Source organism: Thermobia domestica, chromosome 5 (assembly GCF_964235325.1).
Source record: "Thermobia domestica chromosome 5, izTheDome1.hap1.1, whole genome shotgun sequence".
Taxonomy (NCBI): domain Eukaryota; kingdom Metazoa; phylum Arthropoda; class Insecta; order Zygentoma; family Lepismatidae; genus Thermobia; species Thermobia domestica.
In genome coordinates, this window is record NC_137458.1 from 321,307,663 (window position 1) to 321,323,938 (window position 16,276).

The window sequence follows — 16,276 nt, forward strand, 5'->3', positions numbered from 1 at the left end:
TATATCAGGAAGAAGGTACTGTTGTGTTGTTTTACTCGTAAAAATAGCTCCTTCGGTAACAAATTTCTTTGATCTAGCTTAAATAAAACATTTATATATATATTGCAAGGATCCCCACATCACAATAGACGCACGTGTCAGCTCAACACGTGCTAGTGATTATAAACAACCTAGCAGACAACAAACCGACACGAAAGACACCGAGGAAAACGAAAGAAGACGGACCCCACGGAAGGACCCGAAGAGGACCAATTAAAGGAGGACCACCGAGGGACCCAGCATCAGTCGTGCAACTGATCGAATCACCTACACCGCCCTGAGATCGCACTGGACTAGGGGTACACCTATCCCTCCCGAGGTCGCACTGGATAGGGGTCCTTTCTACAACCAAGCCTCGCGAAGCTGCCTTGAGCTGAGGGGGCTATCCTTTCAGACTCACCGAACCGGCAGGTGCCTTGGAGACTGCCTTGAGAGAAGAGGCACCATGCAAAACACCTATTCTCCTCTACTTGGACATTAACGAGAAAACAGTATTGTACTCTTTGTAATCAAAGATGTTTTGTATTTATCAAATTTTATGATAAATTTGTGAAGGGGATAAATCTCGGTCCATTATTGACTCTACCAAAATCATTACACTTTTGATTTCTGAATTATCTAAGAGTTGGGGAGATTGAAGTAAGCAAATATTCTAACTTACCCTAGCCAAACTAACTAACCCTATGGAACCCGGAAGTTCAATGCTTCATTTACATAAGCTATCCATCGACTTCTGTCCTTACCCAACTGGATTCAGCTCCTAAATTTCTGCAAAACTTCTCTTAATATTGTCCTCGGATCTGCACCTTGGTCTTTCAATAGTCTTTTTCAGATTGGGTTTTCAGTTAAAATTTTGAAAGAGCTTCTACTTTCTTCCATTTTGGCTCTACATGACCTGCCCACCTGAGCCTCCCAGACTTAATGACTCTAACAGTATTACGTAAACGGTATAAATTATGCAGTTCTTCGTTATGAAGTTTCCAGCATTCTCTATCCCCGTTCCTCTTGGGTCCGAGTATTCGTGTCAGGATTTTATTTTCAAATACTTTCGGTCTGCGTTCTCCCCTCAAAATAAGCGAACATGTTTCACATGCGTTCTTCCCTCAAAATAAGCGAACATGTTTCACATGCGTTCTCCCCTCAAAATAAGCGAACATGTTTCACATGCGTTCTTCCCTCAAAATAAGCGAACATGTTTCACATGCGTTCTCCCCTCAAAATAAGCGAACATGTTTCACATGCGTTCTTCCCTCAAAATAAGCGAACATGTTTCACATGCGTTCTCCCCTCAAAATAAGCGAACATGTTTCACAATCATAAAGCACAACAGGCATAATTATCGTTTTATACATATTTAAAGCTTAAAGTTGTTCGACAGAATTCGCGAAGAAAGAAAAAAGATTTCGGACTGAATAACATGAACTCCCTACTTTCAGCCAATCTTTTAATTTCTTCGTGGATACAGTTTTGTATATTCAGAGCATGAAAATGTTTCCAACTTTTGTGGTTCGCAGAATCCTGAAATTTTTCCTTGTTTTTAGTAAAATTCCATGTGTTTTTTGTTGATTCAAATATTTTGATACATAGTTACTGTACTGATAATACTATAATTCTTACCGGTCTAAACTTTGGAGTAAGAATTTTCACTAGCAAAGGAAGTATGTCCTGTACTAGAGGAGTCTGGTTGATGTTAGCTCTAACATTAGGTCGCATCTCACGTAACAAAGCTTCCTGAATATTTTTGCTCTTTTGTTCCTTCATAGAAGCCTGCAAAAATAAATAAACATACATTATTAGTAAATTTGAATTCTTCGAACCTATCCTTCACAGCAGAAAATAAATAAATTGACACCAAAGTCTACGTTTTCATAACGTTTCAGTATTTTCTATGTAATTTAACACCGGGAGCTTCAAAAACGGCTTTCCAACTTTGTAAATTCATGTAAATTTATTCACACTACTTACAGGTATGGTTTTGATGTAATTTTGTTGCGAAATACATAGATCAAGTTTTTTAGTCATGTAGTGCATAGTACCGAATAGCACCACCGCAGGCGCCAGCGACAGTTGTAACAAAGATGGCTGCCTTTACTAGTTCCGAGCGCGCTCGCTGTGTGTTTTGGTTTAAAGAATCGAAGTCTGTAGTAATTGAACAACAGGATTTTCGCAGTGAATACGGCAAAAAACCTCCTAGTAGTTTTACCACTTATGAGCGGCATAAATGTTTTGTTGAAACCGCGTTTTCAGCTAGACATAACAAATCGTCGTACGGCAAGTGAGGCAAAGCTGTCTATAAGATCACCAATGGAAGTCTGAATAAATTTATATAAATTCACAAAGTTGTAAAGTCCTTTCTAAGCACCACGTATATTTATTTGTATAGTTCCAGAACGTTGGTCATTTTACAATGAAGGAAATAACCACAGTAAAAGACAAAAAAATAAAATAATATAACAGAATATCAACAAAAACAAGGTAACGAAAACTTTACATAACAATATTTACAACTTAACTTTGCACCCGGATCGCAAAATTTTTTCAGGGGTGAAGATATCTATGGTAGGTGGTAGTTTGTTGTATTCACTAAAAAATTTGTACGTAAGAGACCTTTGGATTATTGCAACTCTAAGTTTCGGAACATAGAATAGATTCGTATTACGTGTAGTGCCAGGTATGTACCTAGAACAAGAACATATACCAGCTTCGGCGGAAATCATACTGGTTTCACTAAAGACCCAAGACTCTTCTGGAAGAAACGGAAAAAGTTTTCGGTGTGAAAATCGAAACTGGTTTTGCTAAAAGTTAGAACCGGTTTCTGGCGAAAACCGAAATTGGTTTTGGAAAAATGAAATCTTTCAGTTTTCTGTCTCACGATTATGCTCTTTAGACTAAGGGAGACGATGAATATGCCCTTTAGACTAAGGGAGACGATGAATATGCCCTTTAGACTAAGGGAGACGATGATTATGCCCTTTAGACTAAGGGAGACGATGATTATGCCCTTTAGACTAAGGGAGACGATGATTATGCCCTTTAGACTAAGGGAGACGATGATTATGCCCTTTAGACTAAGGAAGACGATGATTATGCCCTTTAGACTAAGGGAGACGATGAATATGCCCTTTAGACTAAGGGAGACGATGATTATGCCCTTTAGACTAAGGGAGACGATGATTATGCCCTTTAGACTAAGGGAGACGATGATTATGCCCTTTAGACTAAGGGAGACGATGATTATGCCTTTTAGACTAAGGGAGACGATGATTATGCCCTTTAGACTAAGGGAGACGATGATTATGCCCTTTAGACTAAGGAAGACGATGATTATGCCCTTTAGACTAAGGAAGACGATGATTATGCGCTTTAGACTAAGGGAGACGATGAATATGCCCTTTAGACTAAGGGAGACGATGAATATGCCCTTTAGACTAAGGAAGACGATGAATATGCCCTTTAGACTAAGGGAGACGATTATTATGCCCTTTAGACTAAGGGAGACGATGATTATGCCCTTTAGACTAAGGGAGACGATGATTATGCCCTTTAGACTAAGGGAGACGATGAATATGCCCTTTAGACTAAGGGAGACGATGATTATGCCCTTTAGACTAAGGAAGACGATGATTATGCCCTTTAGACTAAGGGAGACGATGATTATGCCCTTTAGACTAAGGGAGACGATGATTATGCCCTTTAGACTAAGGGAGACGATGAATATGCCCTTTAGACTAAGGGAGACGATGAATATGCCCTTTAGACTAAGCAAGACGATGATTATGCCCTTTAGACTAAGGGAGACGATGATTATGCCCTTTAGACTAAGGGAGACGATGATTATGCCCTTTAGACTAAGGGAGACGATGATTATGCCCTTTAGACTAAGGGAGACGATGAATATGCCCTTTAGACTAAGGAAGACGATGATTATGCCCTTTAGACTAAGGGAGACGATGATTATGCCCTTTAGACTAAGGGAGACGATGATTATGCCCTTTAGACTAAGGAAGACGATGATTATGCCCTTTAGACTAAGGGAGACGATGATTATGCCCTTTAGACTAAGGGAGACGATGATTATGCCCTTTAGACTAAGGGAGACGATGAATATGCCCTTTAGACTAAGGGAGACGATGAATATGCCCTTTAGACTAAGGAAGACGATGATTAAAGCAAGTGAATAATGATGGAAGGATTCGTGGAATGAGAATGTGGGAGGAAGCAGGAGTACCCCGAGAAAAGTCACGGACATGACCAAAAAGTCACAGAAAAGTCCACAAAACTTACTTGGCCGGGGATCGAACCAGGGACCCTAAGCACCAAAGGTAAGTACTCTACCACTGAGCTACCGTGCCCTCAAAACTGGTGTTGGAGAAAGCAGAAATGTCGATTTTCTGTATTATTAAAAAAAGAAAGAAAAAAAGTTATTTATTTATTTGTAAAAGGCATACAGGATTACAATCCTACAATAGCCTTATTAACATAATATTTTAATATGATACGATTATTCTAAAATAAAATAGACAAGAAAGTAAAATAAAATAAGCAAGCTACAGACAAAACGAGACAAGATAAAAAAAAATACAAAATACAAATAAAGTAAAGATACAACAAACAAAAAATAAATGTAAGTATAAACACTTTCCTGCAACTTGTACATATATTAGAAATGCACTACAAATATTAATTTGAATTCATTATTTCAATTTCAATTCACAAATATTAATTTCCATTCAATACTATTCCATATAAAAGGACATACTAACAATGTTTTGGTTAGTGTTTTTATCTTTGGAGTGTACACATTACGAGCAAAATCCATTTCAAAACATTAAACCAGAGAACTCCAAATCCATACATAATTGTTTAATTTTTGCATGAAAATGTGATTCAGTATCAAAAAAATATATCACAATATTTCGACACAAAATTATACAGTTTTAAAGTTCTAACAATCGATGAATTTTTGTGTTGAGTAGTTCTTGAAAATGAAACACAAAAGAAGAGATCGTATCTAGGCCTAAGGCTTGGTACATATAAAGAAACCTGAGAGAGTAAAGAAGGACAATCTATTCTATTGTTGAATAATTTTTTCAGAAAAATCGAGGACAGTACTGATCGGCGAACTCTGAGTGAAGTTAGTCTAAAGTATTCTCTTAGTATAGTATTGGATAAATAATATGGGTAATATCTATTATTAACCTTGTAGTACAGAAACCTTAAAAATTTATTTTGTATCTGTTCTAGATCATGTATATGTTCTTTATAATATGGATTCCAAATAATAGCTGCATAACCCAATTTACTCCTAATTAAACTATTATAGAGAATTATAGGAATTTCTGGTTTCTTAAAATACTTAGTAGTTAAGCCTATTCCTAATTAAAAGAAGGTAACCTTTACGTTAAAACGAAAATATTACCGGACGGTCACGTTGCATGAGAACTTCTTAATTTGCTACAACAGGGTGTTTACTAAAATTCCAAAATGAAATTTCAAGACTTTTTCGTGACCTTTTCTTTACCAAATCACACAATTTCCTAACATTCTCAAGAGCTAATTTGGGTACAAATTAGGTCGAATTTTCATCCATGCGATAGAAACGTACTTTGCTAGCGATTTGATAGCGTCTAAAGCCGACCACAGACATTTTTGGTGGTGAATTTTGACCTTTTATAAAACAAAATGTTCCAATCTGTACTTACATTTGTACAGTTTCAAAAAACCGTGACCCAAAAGCTAAATTTCGTGACTTTTTCTTGACTTTCGTGACCGTTTTCTGATTTCGTGACTTTTTCGTGACATTCGTGATTTTCGTGACCGATAGACACCCTGTACAAATATCCTGCCATTGATGACAGAATTCCTCTGATAATGATATTAATGACACATGTGATGATGAGATAATGATATACGTTTTTACTAGCAATGTTCATTAAAAAAAAGCAAAATAAAAGAACAAACTTAAATTTACCTCGTAGCCTGCACTAGGATAATTAATTTTCGGCCACGTAAAGCTTGCAAACAACAAATGCCAAACTGCAAAGGCGTACGGTAAGAAAGGCAGCAAAATATAATTCTGACTTCTATGAATTTCTGTGGTCATAACGTCGAAATTACAAAACCACTCAGTACCTTTCACCACCTGCAACAGAAAACATAATACTTAGTACAGAATCCTAGTTTTATAAATTCTTATACATAAATAAACATGCATATTAATGTCCTCGCAGCACAATAGTCTACGCATCATAAATCTCTCTCTCGTTTTTATTTATTCTTTTTTGATGTCATTGCATCCCATATACTTGTACAAAAAAATCACACCTTCGGGTTTCTCAACCTGGGAGTCGCGAGAGGGTTTTATGGGGGTCACGAAGATAAGCGGAAGAGATAAATATAATTAGAATCAAATGCCAGAAAATATTTTTAAATATTATTTTGCATTTGTTCTGATAGACATATTTTTACTTTTATACATACTGTTAAGGACAACAAAAAATAGGTCTACTAAACATTTTCAACAGGTGCAGAGTTGTTTAAAAATAAATTTAAATGAAAGAGGTGCGATATGAAACTAATGAGACCTGCATATTGAAATACCAGAAAAATACAAATGCAACAAAACCTACAGATTGAAATACAATTAAAATTGAAAGCTAATGGGATACCTAAACATGGTGTGATTTCACTAGTGCGGCAATGTCCGATTCAATCTTCGTGACGCACATTGTCAAGTCATTTAAAATATACAACTTTTTTAAATAAAAGTCCAAGTTTTTTAAAACCAAAATTAGTTATCACTTTATTTTTTATCATATGACCCAACTTTAAGGGAGTTATGAAGTTTTAAAATTTTCAGACGGCCTCCATTTTGAAACAGTATGACGGATCGGATTCGATATTTGCAATATAAATGAACTGACCAAATTTGGTTTTAATCCATTAGCTTTGAGGAAAGTTGCTGTATCCACTATATACAAGAAATGTATTCTACTATTAAGAAATATATGAATGTGATAAAGAGGTCGTTGGTAAGAAGATGTGATAAAATAGGAGTCGTGATAGGAAATAGGTTGAGAACCAGTGTACTATACAATCCATTCGAGCAAGATGTTTTCATAAAGTGATTAGATTTTCATGTGATATCACTTGTTTAAAAAGGTCATACAATAAGTGTCTGAAACCATTCAGAAAAACTCCTAAGGACGCAAATAAGAAGGTAGATCCATACTACCACATATTAAAAAATATGCTTCACACTGAAATTCTGACAGTGATTTCCCTGACTTTCCCTAAATTTCCATGAATAAGTAAAATTTTCCCTGACCCATGACACTGTGAACACTTACCATTTATGGGTAGGTTCGAAAACATCTATTTCTTAAATCGACCTACACCATTCCCATAGCCGTCCAACGCTCTTCTTTTTATCTTTTACATATACTATAAACTTACTTTCTAACTTAAGTTATGATTATGAATCAAACTTCCAGTATTTAAAATACGATAAAACACTAACATCAAGTAATAATTATACATTATCGATATCTTTAATACCTCAGCATTCTGAAACCCCTCATAAACGTAAACAAGTAAACATACACCGTGCGACAATTAAGTAATGGGACTGACTTTATTGTGACCAAACAAACAAAGATAATATAATGTCTATTTATAATCCAAAGCACATCCCTCTTGTGTCAACACAGCGAGTGGCACGATCACGGAAGAAATAGAACGACTTCTGCAACTCTGTGCTATGTTCCGTAATGCCGTTGTCATAGCTACTTGGTTGTCTTCAATAACAGTGTCAAAAAGTCGTCCTTTTAATTGTAACTTCAGTTTAGGGAACAGAAAATAGTCGCAAGGAGACATATCTGGAGAATAAGAAGAGGGTTACCGCAGCACACACATACACTTGTTTTTTGGCCAAATACTACCTAGTGAACGGGTGCCTTGTCATGGATAAGGAATCAGCTACCTGAAGCTGAGTATTTAGGTCACACACGAATTCTCTTCATGAAGCGCTCCAAAACCAGGGTTTGAAAAAACCCAACCCACCTGGGCCCATGTGGGTTTTTTCGAGTATTTTCGGGCTTAATTGGGTTTTATCGGGTTTAATTGGGTTTTTTCGAAATATTTCAATGTCTTTGGGGTAAAAATGTTAAAATATGATTTACATTTCAAGATTGTCATTGTCACAACTTGCAACATTTTTCTATTCTCTGCTGTTTTGAAAAAATGGCCGCCATTTTGAAATTTTTTATCGGATAGCCGAAAAAATCTATACAGCAAATTTAGAATGTCTCGTGCTTCTACCCTCAAAATTGGAACTTAAAAAGTCCGAAAATTGTACCCTGTAGCATGGATACACGCTATTTTGAATAACGGCCGCCATTTTGAAATTTTATGCCGCCAAAATATATACAGTACAGCTAATTTAGTCTCTCGAGCTTTTATTCTGAAAATTTCAACTTGAAAGACCGAAAAATGCCCTTTGTAGCGTGGATATCCGCTATTTATTTTTAAGAGCGATTTTGTAATTTCACGTTCGTATGCCGCCAAAATCTATGCAGAAAATTTAGAGTGTCTCCAGTTTGTATCCCGAAAATTTAAAAGACCGAAAGTTGAACACTGTGTAGTACAGGCAGACAAACGAACAAATGTAGATAATCCCAGGAGCCTGAGTGACGTTCGGCAAATATAGATACCAAACAGCTATATTATTTTGAAACAAAGACATAATTCATCAAAATGTCTTACATGAAATAAATATTTTTCAACGTAAAATAAATGGTTTTATTGTTGAAGTTCACTTTCGATGCTTTGTGCGTTCAATTACGGGAATTTCCCGAGCACTTGTTGCAAAACTGTTCCTTACTAGTATTTGCCAACTATGGAAAGTAGAAAGACCGCACCCCCGCAAAATTCCCTATGATATAGGTCTAAATGTAACGTATCTCTGTTCGGACCCCTCCCCATGGAAAGGAAAATACTATCATGAACAAAAGTGCATTAGCACCTGTATTCTGCATATCCTTAGTACATTCAATAATTAGCTTAATGCTATAAATTAGGATTGGCCAAAATTTTCCGGATTCCGGAAATTTCACTTTCCGGATTTCGGAAAATTCCAGAATTCAGAAATTTTTCCGAATCCCAGAACTGGCCATCCTTACTATAAATGAGAAACTGAAATCGGCATTGATCATTTTTTTTGTATTTATCACCACTTCTTTAAAATTATCGAAACAAATGAATAAATTAATCTTTACATGACAATTTTGGATTTGGAAAATTAAATTTATTCTTTAAACTTACACATCAACTACAGGAAATTGCTTTAAGTCCTTTTTTTACTCTCAATAAATGTATAAAGTTCCTTACAAATAAATTTCAAAATTTCCGTGATACAGTCCCTCTCATCTCTTCAAAATTATGTAAGCAGATGAACAAAATATATTAATCGTTGATATATGGTAAAAGGTGAGTTTTGGATTTAGAAAGAATGAAAGTTACATTTTAAATCTATACTTTGAAGTAGATACAAGTTTTTTCAAACCGGTCATAAATGGGCTGTTAAGAAGTTTGCACCGGTCACCGGCTTTAATCAAAATAACAGCAATATTTCCGGTCAGTTCGGTGAAAAACTAACCCTATTCTTTTCCGAAAATTAATTTAAAACAAATAACAAAGATAGGCCTATAATTCATAATTTATAAAATAAATGTTTCAAAATGTAACAAATGAAATTAAATATCTTCCAGCGTAAAATAGATAGTTTTACTGTTGAAGTATTCACTTCCGATGCTTTGCGCATTCAATTGCGGGAATTTCCCGAACACTTCTTTCACGACAGATTTTCCCTGAAAATGCAGCTTGCTTTACTGTACATCGAAACTTCAATTAATACTGAAGTTTGAATTCAGCACTTGAAATAGTAAGAGTTACGTAGTCTTGGGAGCTCCGAGCATTAAACTTCTTTTTTTGACAAGAAATTTATGCTATTGCTGGTGTTAATTCTACAGAATGCTTATTTGAAGGGTAGCAACAAATGACTGTTGTTGGAAAACCAAATTATTGTTGTTGGAAAACCAAATTTTACTGAATACTTTTGTTACCACCAAAGGTAAGAAATAATACTAATAGTTTTACTAATGTATTTACATATTTACTGTTAGTACCGGCACCTATGATCTTAAACCCGTCGACGTATGAGGGATAACGTCTCTCGGCGGCGCCGAGTCAGCAAGCACAATATTCACGGAAAGTATTTTTCTAAAATATAGAACTGCTTATTTTAGTTCAAATAGGCTGTAAGTATAATCCACACATTAATTTGTTCTATAATTATCTCAAGCTAAGGAAGTTTTTTTTTTTTTTTTTTTTTTTTTTTTTTTTTTTTTTTCATTCATTCATTCATTCAGTTTATTCAGAACTTTATAAAGGTCTTATGTTGAATGTTGTTGTCTACCTTAAAATGAGAGCATCTAATTCGCCCAAAGAAAGTTCAAAATCTGATAAAAATAACTTTCAATGTGATCACCTTAGTTGTACCAATAATATACTAACAAAAAGCTCAAAAACCCAGGTGGGTTTTAAGGCGGGTTTTTTCAGGTGGGCCCACTTGGGCAAACCCTGTCCAAAACGCCTAAATAAACCAAGGCATTCACTGTGTGATCTTCTAACACAAATTCATGATGAGTGATACCCTTACTGAGGAGCACTGTCTTCACTTTTGACGTCTGAAGTGGATGTTTCTCCGTATCCCCATACGTACTCTCCACATCAAATCAACAGTCTCTGTGGCACTTTTACTCAGTTTAACACAGAATTTGATTTTCACTCTCTGTTCCATGCTGCTAGTGTGACGAGGGCCTCTCAGTAACTGTTAATAATGACGTCGTATTTTCTGCCATGCTTCGCATGCGACAATGAAATGTTGCCCGATTCTAGAGTAGGGATCACTCTTTTGAGCGCACATATCGGTTTACGGGTTGCATTCTGTTTTGTCATAATAAAACCAGTCTCATTACGTAACTGTCGAACGGTATGTATCATAATTTGGCTTATTTCTTTGCTACAACCAACAAACCTATTTTTTTCTTTCTTTGCAGCAGTATACGATTTTTTTTTTTTTTTAATTTAATGTTTCTCTCTCTAAACTTAAGCTTTTAACACCTTTCAGCGCTCCTCTCATATTTCTTTATTTCTAAAGATAATTTTCTCGTTTCAATCTATCTTATTTTTAAACCTGCTTTGATTCTTTGAGATATTCTTCGTATCTTCTGTCGACAGCTCTAATGTTTGTTAGTCGCTTGAATAACAGCCGAACCTTCTAAACACTTTGATAAAATCTGATTGCATAGTCTACTGTATTCTGAGCAATTACACTATGTTTATGTAAATTTTCTACGAATAAGTTTTTATATTTTAGAGTCTTCCCTGCTATTCTAGTGGCTAGTGCATGTGCTTTTTGATGCACATGGTCACGGATTCGATTCTAGAGTGCGAAAAATTTAATTTCACAATCATTCATTTTCATTAATCACCTGTCTCCTTTATCCTAAAGAGCATAATCATGGGACGCTAAACTAACAAATATCATTAAAAAAAAAAAAAAACTCTCCACTACAATGTTTCTATGTAATAATCTACCACAATTTTGCATAAGTTTATATCCTACCATTATATTAGAATAAAAATCATCACGTCTTGAAAGTAGACACGCATTTTCTAAAAATGGTTTGAAGAGATCAATTCTAAGATCCAATGAACTTCATTAAAAAGCAACTTATCATTGCATATTCTATTTTTATTATAAAGGCTAACTACTGTAATAAATAAATAAATAAATAAATAAATAAAACGTAAGTCTTCTGCAAAATATAGCAGTTTTCCCTGACTTTCGGCATATTTTGAAGAATTTTTCCCTGAGCCATTGTAATTTCCATGTTCTTTCCTGACTTTCCAGGTCAGTGTGATATTAATTAAAATGCGTCAATTATTTTCTTCAAACACAAGGTGTGATCAAAACCTATGCTGAATGTATTAGCAGTGCCATCTATCGATTTTGTATCCACTTCAACTATTCTCTTTCCAGCCTTAGAAAAAAGTAGATGTAAACAAACCTACCAGACTACCAGTGGGTCTATGATCAGTGATTGGTTGTTGGTCTCATTGCACTAGTATCCTACCGCAATATAATCCCTGCTAAGATAATACTTTTAAATAAAGATATCTGAATTTATCCTGCATTTTGTGATAAGAAACGCAATATATATAATGTTTAACAACAGATGTAACTTTATTTCAACCTCATCCGTATTAGAACATATAATATTTACTGCGCATGCGTGTGCCTGTGCGCTCAGACTCTGCTCATTTGAAATTATAGAATGCAGAGTTTCATGGCGAGGATGAGTGACAATAGTCCGTCTCATGTTACAAAACATAAAAAAGGGCAACAGGAACAGAGGCAATCTCGTTTATACAACGATTTAAGAAAATACACATTTCCAACATAACAGTGGTCAGTGTGTTAATTAGTTACCAACCAACCGAGCCTTACACTTTAGAAATTATGCGACTACAGTAACCCAGCAGACGATCTTGCTGTTCACGTCTCTCACTGCCGAAGCATGTGTGAGCCGCGGAGTAATACATTTCGCTTTGTTTACGTCCACTTTGTTCTAAGGCTGGAAAGACTTTAGTAAGACCGATAGCTTAAACCTTTGGTACAGTCAGTGTCGAGTTTAAACGAGTTGTGACATGGTTAGTTGGTTTTCAGAAGCAGAAGAGTGAGGACGTGTTAAGAGTGTCTGTCGCGCGCCAACATTAAAGTTTTGTTCTAAGCTGCAAAAAAAGTGTGAAAGAATCTCACGAATTGTGAAAATCAGTGTATGACAATGAAACAATGTCATTGAAGACTATTTACACGTGTTATGAGCGATTCAAAAGCGGCAAGGAGTCGGTTGAAAACGAGCAACGATCGAGATGTCCTTCGACGTCAAAAACAGATGAAAACGTGCAAAAAGTGGCGCAAGAAGAACTAAACATCTGGTATGGGCCCATGAAAAGCATTTTAACCGCCGATTAAATGGACAAATGGCTTCCTTCTTCACCACGAAAATGCGCCGTGCCACACCTTGCTTTTGATCCGCGAGCTTTTGGCTGAAAAATATCCCTGTCTGTCCACATTCGCTGTGCTCTCCAGACATAGCGCCATGCAACTTTTGGCTCTTCCCAAAAGTAAAAACCGTGCTTAAAGAAAAACATTTTGACACTGACGAGGGAACCTATCCAAGTGCAACTCTGACTTCGAGTCGAGACTATGGTCGTTGGATACCTTGTCCCAAAAGAACATAAAACGAAAAGTGATACATCCTCGATCGCAACCTTTGCAGAGATATAAGCCTGAAAAGTTAGAAATTGAGCTCCATTCTATACATTACAAAGTCAGCTTCCGGGTCAGATTTTTCGGAAACGGTCAGGTAAGGAACCTCAGCAAATACATATCAAATTAGTGTTGGGAGCCCACCACCTTTTGAATGAAAAAATGTTGCCCCCGGGGCACTCGCAGGGTCCCAGGCGGGGTCCAACTCAAAATTGGCAAATGGAACCGGGGGTCAAGTAGCATATTGTATGAAAGCTATTGTTAAATAAAAGAAGATAGAACAAATCTCAACTTAACGGGTTTAGAAGAGTGGCCATATATTGTCTGATGTAGGTTGTATTGACATTGTGACCAGTTGCCCATTTGCACAGGGTCATCATAGAGAGTTGAGATTTGTTCTATCTTCTTTTATTTAACAATAGCTTTCATACAATATGCTACTTGACCCCCGGTTCCATTTGCCAATTTTGAGTTGGACCCCGCCTGGGACCCTGCGAGTGCCTCGGGGGCAACATTTTTTTCATTCAAAAGGTGGTGGGCTCCCAACACTAATTTGATATGTATTTGCTGAGGTTCCTTACCTGACCGTTTCCGAAAAATCTGACCCGGAAGCTGACTTTGTAATGTATAGTATGGAGCTCAATTTCTAACGTTTCACGCTTATATATCTGCAACGGTTGCGATCGAGGATGTATCACTTTTCGTGTTATGTTCTTTTCGGACAAGGTATCCAACGACCATAGTCTCGACTCGAAGTCAGAGTTGCACTTGGATAGGTTCCCTCGTGAGAGGACCACGACAGAGCAGCTGAACGCCCTTCCAAAAGAAGCCTTCCAGAAACGCTTCCAGTCATGAATTCAACGTTGGGATAAGTGCATTGCTAGTCAAGGACAGTACTTTTAAGGAGATTAAATCAAATTCCATGTAAGCTTAATTACTTTCTAATAAAATTATTCACGTATTTTTAATCACACCTCGTATATATTACTCTGATTTCTATCCAAGGCAAGTACCCATCTGGGATCGAACCTGGGACACTGGGCACGAAACATAACGTCTCTTCACAACGAATAGGAACAAAAGGCATTAGTTTTAACAAACAAGAAATAAGTTGAGATGAGTGAAACACACAATCTTATTTCGAAATAGTAAGCTCATCTGAGTACTTACGGACTCTAGTCTACTATCTTTAAATTTCATATTTAAGTAATTCTCGAATACACCTTGGGCAAGTCTTTCGTATTCTCCACAGCTCTGAACAGTGTGAATTATGTTTTCTATTCTGCAAAAATAAACATACAAAATGATAGAAACAGAAACAAAGATACAAAAATATACATGGACAATAATAATAATAATAATAATAATAATAATAATAATAATAATAATAATAATAATAATAATAATAATAATAATAATAATAATAATAGAAGAAGAAGAAGAAGAAGACTGTGCTGTCTACACATGCCATTTGATAGAACACTGTCAACAAAACTACAGTAAGAAAAAAAAGAAAAAATAATTATGGTTTCCTGTTCAAAAAATCATGTCTTCTCCCCTTGCTTTAAAAGGCCATATTCTGTTGGAAATTCTAATATCTTGGCTCCGAATCAGAATCTCAATTGGCCAAAAGAAAATGCATATTTGTTTAATTTGTGGGTAAGAAGACAAGGCTTCTCAAAAAGAGATGGGTGGCCAGGATTTTTTTGAACAAGACTGTACAAGCATTAAATTCAAGAGATGCCCAAGGGGCTGAGCCTCCGTACCTATTTTATAGGGATAACCTTGGCTCCCTTCAATAAATTGCCCAGTTAGAACTAAACGTCAACGATATCAAGTATTTAAATACCAGGTGTATCAAAAGTCTACGGCCATGGGCCAACTTAGTTATAAGTAAAGATACGGAAAAATGGAAAAAGGGGAAGTTATCATTATATATTGCGAGCGATGATTATATTTAGAAACCTCTATAAATAAAAAGCTTAGTATTCACCGCAGACTGAATGACCATCTAAGAATTACTTTTGGAAATAACGGTTTTCATCCTCAACTTACATGTTAGCAGTTCGAAAAAAAAAAAAAAAAAAAAAAAAATGGGCAAAGAACCTAATAGGGCCCACACACGGTCCACGGTTTGTGCAAACATTTTCCACATCGAACTCGTTCGAAAATTGTTTACACGAACATGATGTTTGCGCAAACACGTGTACCGTGTATGGACATGTTTGTGCAAACACGAGCTTTATTTCCGAGTAGGAAGCCTAGTGTACAGACGCTTATTTCTTGCGCTATGGCGTCAATTAATAGGAATCAAGAATTCTGGCGAGAATTTATTGATCTTTATCGAAATTTACCTGAACTGTGGAAGGTAAAGAGTGAAGATTATAAAAACAGGAATTTGAAAAATGCGGCATATGAGAAGTTAGTGAATAAAATGAAGGAAATAGATCAAACGACGGATAGAGAGTCAGTAAGGAATAAAATTAATTCACTTCGTTCTGCATACCGAAGAGAACTAAAGAAGAGCAAGTACTATCTGGAAGTGGAACAGATGACGTGTATGTACCCTCGTTGTGGTATTTTTCCTATATGGACTTTCTGAGGGACCAGGAAATGCAATTACCTGGTATTTCGACCTTGGATGAAATAATTGATGTGGAAGAAACACTAATAAATATAGTTTTATATTTTTGACCACACATGTTTTCATTTTATTTAAGTAGTGGTAAATTTCTGCTATATGTTATAATAGATATTTTCATTTGTGACCTTGTTCACCAAAAAAAAAGGCCATAGGCTTCATTCTTCACACCGCACCATTTCAAACGTACCTATTGGTAA

General features: G+C 36.0%; 1 protein-coding gene across 2 annotated transcripts in view; it reads right to left on the reverse strand.

Moving 5' to 3' along the window:
• Nucleotides 1–16,276, reverse strand: part of cutlet (chromosome transmission fidelity protein 18 homolog) — a 107,515-nt gene that overhangs the window by 17,992 nt on the left and 73,247 nt on the right. For both annotated transcript variants that reach the window (XM_081760534.1, XM_081760533.1), the window contains exons 14-16: nucleotides 14,606–14,717; nucleotides 6,011–6,181; nucleotides 1,657–1,806 (exon numbers count right to left, since the gene is read on the reverse strand). In XM_081760534.1, the coding sequence (XP_081616660.1) occupies nucleotides 1,657–1,806; nucleotides 6,011–6,181; nucleotides 14,606–14,717 (433 nt within the window). The remainder of the gene's footprint in view (nucleotides 1–1,656; nucleotides 1,807–6,010; nucleotides 6,182–14,605; nucleotides 14,718–16,276) is intronic.